This window comes from Lagenorhynchus albirostris, chromosome 20, assembly GCF_949774975.1.
Source record: "Lagenorhynchus albirostris chromosome 20, mLagAlb1.1, whole genome shotgun sequence".
Classification (NCBI taxonomy): domain Eukaryota; kingdom Metazoa; phylum Chordata; class Mammalia; order Artiodactyla; family Delphinidae; genus Lagenorhynchus; species Lagenorhynchus albirostris.
In genome coordinates, this window is record NC_083114.1 from 35,491,938 (window position 1) to 35,500,989 (window position 9,052).

Genomic DNA, 9,052 nt, shown 5'->3' on the forward strand with positions numbered 1-9,052 from the left:
GGTGTTCCTGCTTTCTTGTCACTCACAGATGCTGAGGAAGGGGCTGGGAGAAAGGGGAGTGAGAACTGGGGAGGAGGGGCAGTCTGTTCAATCCGAGATACTGTTTGGCTTTTCTCATCCCTTGAGGTAATATCTGCTAACCTTTTACAAGGAGGGCTGTACCAGCAAAGGCCTCCCCTCCCAGGGGCCCTTGGGTAGGTTAGCCCGCACTGCTTCCCCATAGACACAGCCCGAGGAGAGAAGAGAGACCCTTGAATTTCAGTCCCTTCCTTCACTTGTAGCATCCTGTGCAAATGAAATCATACAACACACCTGAGCCTTCGTTTGCCCATCTGTAAAATAGGTCGACCCTGCCCTATCTCACCAGCCAATGACAAGAACATATTATTGTTTCACCGCAGATAGATGCGCTAAGTCTTTAGAACATGCTTTTTATTTGATTGGGAGCTCAGCATAAATGCTAGAGGGGCTGCTGATCTGACAGACCACAGAGCTGACCCATGGCTGAACCCCAACAGGACATGAGGGAGAAGCCTGCAGGTGAGTCTTTAATTCCTGTTTCCAACATGGTCCTCAAGGATAGGGGAGGGGCCTGAGGAAGGGAGGAGCAGGGTGCCCTCCCCCAGTCTGCCAGGGGTGTAGTCAAGAGCAGAGCAAGTAGACCAAGGGTCCTTTCAGGGGGAGGCAAGTACCAATAGCTATAAATTAATAATAGCAGCCAGCAAATACTGGTGCTCACTGCGTGCCTGGAGGGGTTGTACTTTGTTCACTTTCTCATTTCCTTCTTACAACCTGTGAGTTGGAGATTATTAATCCCATTTTCCAGATCAGAAAACAGGCTCAGAGAGATTAAGTAACTTGTCTAAGGTGTCACTGCTACTAAATAGCATAGGAAAAACAGATCTGCCCGACTTCAAAGGGCATGCCTTCTGACCTCTTAAAAGGCCCTGTCCATCCACAGGGCATCATGACCCGACAGATTCATCCGAGAATTAAACGCTTTTACACGTGGTAGGCCAAGCTGGGGGACAGCTCACGCTCTGTGTGGGGTGAGTAGTGAAGGGGTGCGGAGGGCATCATTCCAGTTCAGGTATCTGGGGGGCTGAGGCTCAGTTGCTGCAAGGTTGTCTCCCAGCCCAGGGCAGAGCTCCCTCCACGGCCCAGAGTGGAAGGGCACGGACTAGACTGCAGATCCCTGCCCCAGGGGTAGGGACATTATTTCTGTCCTGGGAGAGGGCTGCACTGAGCGAGAGCATCTCATTTCTGGGGGAGCATTTAGCAGTGTGGAAAAAGCACGGTTTAAGCCCTAAGCAGGACTGGCTTCATGGGCCTGAGATCAGAGCAGTTGTGCAGGGCCCTACATGAAGGCCTCACGCTTGGGGTTAAGTGCTCTACGGTCGCTGGCTCGAAAATTTTAATATTTAGTTTGTTCTGTAAGTGAAATCAGACGGGACAATGGAGCATGTGCTGGGGGACCGGGAACTGGGAGCTGTGGCTCGAATGTGTGGTCCCACTCTCAGCCCACCGTGCTCTAACCGCTACCACTCCCTCATTCTGCTGTCACCTTCGGCCCCTGGCAGCGACTCAAGCAACAGGCGGGCAAGGCAGGGCTTGCTCTGAGGTCCACCGAGCAGGGAAGCGACAAGGGCTGGGGTCCCTCGGCCACCCCCATCCAGATACCACAGTGTTCAGATGCGGAGGGTGCAATTCCCTGGGTAGCCATTTTGCACTGGGCCCCACTTAATTAGTAGGTCACATCCAGGTGCTGCCATTTCCTAATGGAGCAAACTCCAGCAAGTTACTTCACCTTTCAGCACCAATTTTCTTGACTGAAAATGGGAATAATGTCTACACCCCATAGGATTCTTGTGAGCACAATGAGGTTTCTGGTCCCTCCCCCGCAAAATGCAAGTCTGATTATGACAGCCTCCTCCTGAACACTGTCTAATGGCTTGGCATTGTTCTAGAATAAAGGCCTTTCACCCATACCAGTACTGTCCAATTAAAATGTTATGTAAGCCACATATGTAATTAAAATTTTTCTAGTAGCCACATTAAAACAAGACAGGTGAAATTAATTTTAATATATTTACTTCACCCAATATATCAAAACTATTATTTCAAAACATAACCAATATTAAAAATGAATGAATTTTACATTTTTTTCTAAGTCTTTGAAATCCAGTGTGTATTTTACACTTAAGAGCACATCCCATTTCACGTGACTAGTGGCTACAGCCTGGGTAGCAGAGGTCAGTGGACAGTCCCACAATCTGGCGCACAGGGTCCCTCCCTGCCCTCTGCCCTGCAGCCATGCTGAATTGCTTTTCTTCCTTCTGAAGCGCCACTGCCTCCCCGCACAGGGCCTCTGCTGTTCCAGGGCCCTGGAAAGCTCTTCTCCCTCTACCCTATGGATCTGCTTAAGCCTGCTCATCCTTCAGAGGTCAAACACTTGCCCCTCAGGGAGATCTTTCTTAACTCCTTTCCAGGCTTTCACACTTTGGTGTATCTTGCCCTTGCCATGCCAACTGTAATTTCACATTAGCTTGAGGTCACTTGATTAATATCTATCTCTCCTGCTAACTTGTAAACGCCAGGACAGACACCACTTCGGGTTTTTGTTGTTTGAATCATCGATTTCCCCAGGGCTTAGCACAGTGCCCAGCACAGAGCAGGCTTTGGTTGAGAAAACTCCTTATAAAGGGACTCTTCTAACTGTATAACCCTGCTAAAGAACTGGAGACACAAAGCTCTCAGTGCCGAATATATTTAAGCAGAAACGAGTTAAGTGCACAGATTATAAATATTTCTTCCTCAGATTACATACCATTCAAAATTACTGTCTCAGTTCCTTTTCATGATTTAAATGGTGATTAAGGAAAATTACTCTTCAAGTCTGAATGTAATTACTGCCCTTTTCGTGGCAGTTCTTCCTGTAAGGAGGAGCTGCCGCAGGGCAGCGAGTGGAGATGCGGCTCTATCGCCCCTCGCCTAACTGGCAGATCTGGAGAGCTAAATGCTGTGCTGCTGCTCTCTCAACTCTCCTTCTCCAATTCTTTCTCAGGTGAATATACACAAGAAGGCGCAAATCAACAGTTGCCAACTGACCCAGGTGACAATGCCAAACCTGAAGACATCTGCCTAGGTGAGGTCTCGGTCCTCACACCATGTCGCAAAGCCAAACTCACCATCTGGCTCCCTCCACCTTCAGTCGAAACTGCTCCTTCTTACAACAGTTAAGTTTTTTTTGTTTTTTTTGTTTTTTGCGGTACACGGGCCTCTCACCGTTGTGGCCTCTCATGTTGCGGAGCACAGGCTCCGGACGCGCAGGCCCAGCGGCCATGGCTCACGGGCCCAGCCGCTCCGCGGCATGTGGGATCCTCCCGGACCGGGGCACGAACCCACGTCCCCTGCACCGGCAGGCGGACTCTCAACCACTGCGCCACCAGGGAAGCCCAACAGTTAAGTTTTAAGACTCACTCAATGCCACTGTCCCAGAAGATGGTAGAATTATCCTATTTCTCAGCCTACCTCTCACCTTGAAGTCCCAGGTGGTTATCAACAGAATGATTTACACTCTTAAGAATACAGAGCCCCAGGGCTACACGTTTCCTTGAAGCTTTACAAATAGCCAACAAGGCACAAACAACGCCTATGTATTGCCAAGGGTGCTGCATATCACCCACTGCATATTTTAAATCCTAGCCTGGCTTCAAACTGCAAGCCTTTTGGTGGGTATGATGGGGCATACACCCCAGAGCTTGCCCAGCATTCCAATAAAAGCTTCAGATAATTATAAGTTTATATTTGCCTATAAAAGCTCCAGATCTACTTATTATTCAGTTCTTTTGCTGTAATAATTGATGTTGAAAGGCTTTTAAATGAATGTTTTGTTTCTTTTACGAATAAATTTGTGGGTGATCCAGAGCTGGTGCTGAAAGTCAGAATTCAGAGCCACAAAGAAAATGCATGACTTCATTCAAGTTGAACTGGATAGACAAGAGCTGAGTTACCAAAATCTACTAAAAGTGAGCTGCTGTGAACTGGGGATTAACCCTGAGCAAGTGGAAAAAATCAGAAAGCTACCAAACACACTACTCAGAAAGGTACGGTTTACAAGTTTCTAAATAGAGACTGGGCTCTAGGTGGGTAAAATTATGTCCTGTGAAGCCAATCACTAGCTCCTGCATTACTAATATGAAAACAAAATCCAAGACACTGGAAATTCTGGCTGCAGGACAGCCAAACACGGTAACTAGGTTATTTTCAACCTGGTGCTTCCACAGATTTGCATACGTAATTCATCAACCCTTTTAAAATTGTCTGAATTACAACTAACACCCACATTTAAGACCCTAGTTCAACATGGCCAGCCTCCAATCTCTACAAAACTGACTGGTCCCCAGGACAGAAAATACAAACCCATTCTTATCTACTTAGCAACAGTCAGCCTTTGCAATCTCAGGAAACAAAATTTGGGGCATTTTAATATATTTTCCTGATTCAAAATACAAATCTCATTTTAACTTCAGAAGAAAATTCTCATTTCTTTGGGCATTATTTTTTTTAAAAAAGCAACTTTCAAATGCCTTTAGCGGGGCTTCCCTGGTGGCACAGTGGTTGAGAGTCCGCCTGCCGATGCAGGGGACACGGGTTTGTGCCCCGGTCTGGGAATATCCCACATGCCGCAGAGCGGCTGGGCCCGTGAGCCATGGCGGCTGAGCCTGCGCGTCCGGAGCCTGCGCTCCGCGACGGGAGAGGCCACAACAGTGAGAGAGGCCCACGTACCACAAAAACAAAAACAAAAACAAAAAAACGCCTTTAGCAATTCTTATTGGTGCCTTGGCTAACAGTATATTCTTTGTAAACTAAAAGTAGTGGGATGATCATACTTTATAGTTTTTTGTTTTTTTTTAATGCCCTGGCCTAAAGTTTTTCTTCAAATTGGGACTTTATTCCCTTTGGAAACCTGCAACCACATGGACTGGGGGAAAAAAAAAAGACACACGCACACAGAAAAAACAATTCTAAACTGCTGACTTAGTTTACCATGAATAGACAGAAAACAATGCTTGGCCAATATTATTAAGCCTTTGTATCCTAACTTCACATGTATTTATGAACCATTATATAATTTCTTTTCCATATTAAGGATAAAGACATTCTAAGACTACGGGACTTTCAAGAAGTAGAACTAATTTTAATGAAAAATGGAAGCTCTAAACTGATAGAGCACACACCATCTCTGTTAGAGAAGCCCTGCTACAACAGCAATGCTGCAAAAATGACATATTAAGAAATCCCAGAAACAAAAAACTGGAATTAGTATTTTGTAAATAATGAAGCTGGATGTATGTACCAGTTTGCTAACTTCACGTGTGTACTTATTACATTTCCTTGTTTGCAACTTCTCGGGGCTGGGAGAAGAGTACGTTCAAAATGCTTTGACAAACAGAAGTATAAAAAAAAAATTGTAAGTATGATACTTATCAACGCAAGTTTAGTTTGTAAAGTTGTACCCCAATCCTGATCAGGCATAGGTATGCACTCCTGAGATTCAGTCAGGACAAATGGCCAGGGTCTGTTCACATGAACTCCATTAAGGGCAGGGTGAGCTGATGAGCTGGGAAAGCCAGGACCCCACTTGCCACACTGGTTCAAATATCCCAGTTTCTAAAACCATCTCTTACCATCATTTCCTTTTTACACACTTTTTAACTTACCTATGACTTAACACAAGTCATCTTTGAGGGTACTTTTAACATACAACTTGCAGAAAAGCCAAGGCACAGCATACAGCACTGAACTCTATTAAACAGGTGAAAAAATAAAACCAAGCTGGCACCCTCACTAACTAGCTCCAAGGTGGGTTATGATCACACCCCGTGCTAGGTTCTTCCCTACCACACCACCCGGAATCCTTCTGGGTCAACTTGCTAACTTCTAGTGCTTGTTACCTTGGAAGCACTCATGCCTGACTCCATTTACCAACTTCCAACAAGACACACCACACTGTCACTTCTTTACACACCCGTGTGAAATGATCTCTAATCCTCATGGAACTGAGACCTTAAGGCTGATCTTTAATTACCAGAGACCTTCTGGGCAAGCACAATGTCTTGTCTCCTCCAGCACATGAAATAGGCCACTGTTCTCTCACCTCCAAATTCTTCATAGGTCACCTTTGATGAAGGGCGAAGGGACACTGAGGCATTACATCAACACTTATCGCAACCAATGCCAAAAAAGTGGAAAATGTTCAGATTAGGGTAAAGTTTCAACCACTTTCCCCTTAAAGAGCAAACATTATTTAAACACTTCATGGTATTCGTTATTAAGAGTAGAACAAGGACAAAGAGCGGCCCCTCTGAGGTGACAATGTAACTTGAACAAAGGGAAGGACGTGCTGACAGGTCAGGAGAATGGCTCTTCTCACCTCAGCAGCTCCCCTTCCTGGATTGGCATAAATCTGACAGAAAAGCTTTCTTGGAAGCTGCTTACACAGCAGAAGCAGCATCAGCTCCCTGGCGGGCATCCAAATGAAAATAACATCAAGATAAAAATAATGTATCACAAAGAAAACATATATTTAGGCCCTGTTTCTAGCTTTCGAAGACTACAATTAAGACCCTAAATCTGGCACTTGAGAAGCAGTACCCTTTACATCTGCTACTCACTGAAGATTAATTTCATGAAACACATTGTTTACGTATGTTTTACTACTTACTACCTTCACCAAGACCTTTTCCCATTTTTTAATTTAAATTTTATTAAGAAATATCATACATACAAAACCACATACACATACAGTTTAAAAAAGAAACCACCCACCCAGCTTCAGCAATCACCACCAGTTCCTCTGAAGGCTCCTCCTTGCCCTTCATGATCTCCCTCCATCCCTCCAATGTACTGAATTGTGTTAATCATTTCCTTGCTTTCCATTTACCATATATTTAACGGCCTGGTTTTGACCTTCACAGAAACGGAACCACCGTGGATGTATTCTTCTGCAACTTGCTTTTTTCACCATTGAGACTCCTCCTTGTTCACATGTGCAGCTGTAGTTCAGTCTGACTTCTGTGTAATTCCTCTATAGGAATACACCACAATATTTATCCAGTGGACTGTTGGACGTTTGAAGTCTTTCCAGTTTGTTTCCATTTCCTTTTCTTTCTATTACAAACGATGCGGTTATGACATTTTTACATCCATCCCCTGGCACACAGGCATAGGGGTTTCTCTAGGGTATGTATCTAGGGGTGGAATAGCCACAAGAAGTTATGGCACAGTTATGCCAAACTGTTCTCGAAAGCTGTTGTTCCTAAACGTTTTTAAAGCTGTTGACAACTGATCTATTTGAGATGGCTGAGGGGAAGAAACAGATCAACTATGAAACTCTCAAACTGCATTTTTAAACTAGAAAATTAAAAAATCTAATACAACAATGAAAAATACATTTAATTCTCTTTTACTCGAAATGTACTTTTGAAAACTGCTTGTTTAAACTTGAAATTCCTATCTCCTATGTCTCAAATGTCTCTAAATATACTGAGTGAGAACAGCAAGATTCAGAACGTACGCTATACTATCATATACCCTAAAAAATTCATACATAAATGGTTACATCCCTCACCCCCACTTCCCCACAAAAACCACTTGGAAAAACAATTCTTAACACTAGTAGCTCCTGTAGAGGAGGAAGAGAGGGACAGGAGTAGAAGAGAGACAGATCACTAAACACTTCTGTTGTTTTTCTGAACCATATACAAGCATTACAATTGTCACACAAATTCTTAAAAAGCAGTCACCTGGGGTTCTTTCATAAACTAAAAATCAGTCCAAACTCAAACCTGAAAACCAACCCTGAAGTCCCATCCCACAGAAAATATACACAATTCTCAAGTATTTTTTTTTGTTTCATGCACATTTAGAATGTTTAAAAACATTCGCACAGCTCATCTACAATGCATTTTTAGAAGCAAAGAATGTACACAAGCTCAAAAAACTTTCACCCTAAATTTTTGTTTTAACATCTCTAGAAACTTTTAATCAGGTAGCTGCACTCAACCTACATACGGTCAAAGTGTTCTCAGACCTTAGAAATAGGGCTGGTTATCCTCTGTGACACTAACTATATTGAAGGAACCAGACAGATCACCTGCAGGTGAGTAATCCTATAAGGAAAGAAGGTAAGCGTCTCTAGGCTGGCAATATGATTAGCTCAAGAAGGCAAGAAAGGTTTTAATTTAAATTGAAAAATTACTGTATTATGATCTGTTTGAAGAAAAAATGTCTTAACAAAAAGGGCGATGATGCAGTGTCTCTACCCTGCAGAAGGGAGGATGCCAGAACAGCAGACTCAATTACCACGTCCCCTTGAGAGGCACAATGGAAAGTAAGCTACCAGACCAGTACTACAGTTGACCAACTAAAAGTTCATCCAATTTATTTTAATTAATAAACTGTTCTTTATCTTTTAGTGATACATACATAAATATTTACAAATTAAATGTCTGAGACTTACTTGAAAATGACAGGGGACACACACAAAGAGTAAGAATGGCCATTGAGTGATGGACTTTCATAAAAGTTAACTATACTTTCCTACTTTTGTGTCTTAAATTTTCCAAAATTAAAAAACCCTGATCGCTGATTCCAATCTTATCAAGTAATCTTCTGGTTAATAAAAATTGGCTCCCCTTAAAGGCTTTTCAAAGAGATGCATTAAGCCAACTGACAACTTTTTGGTCTACATGACAGAAATGTGTATTTCTTAGTGTAAATTAGCACATGGCCTCTATACTGGATTCTGTGAATTTGGTTAGTAAGAATAATTTCCTCTTGAGCCTGATAATTTTGGGTGTTGGGTGTGACCCAATTTCTAGATCTCCACAACTAAGGCCAGACCTTAGCCATGGACACCTTAAGGGACCAGGCCTCCCCCTCAAATCCTACATTAGCTTCAACAGTGATCCACACAGATGAAGACGATGAAGACTTCATGAACTTGTTTAGTGTACTTCATTAAAGTCAGTCAGCTACTGACTCTACA

General features: G+C 43.4%; 1 protein-coding gene across 1 annotated transcript; it reads left to right on the plus strand.

The window, feature by feature from the left end:
• The first annotated feature begins 500 nt into the window (after positions 1 to 500).
• On the plus strand, positions 501 to 5,296 carry ANKRD40CL (ANKRD40 C-terminal like). The gene is given in 5 exon segments (XM_060135582.1): positions 501 to 540; positions 3,065 to 3,145; positions 3,942 to 3,967; positions 3,969 to 4,106; positions 5,153 to 5,296. Coding segments are annotated over 5 exon segments (429 nt in total).
• Positions 5,297 to 9,052: the final 3,756 nt, after the last annotated feature.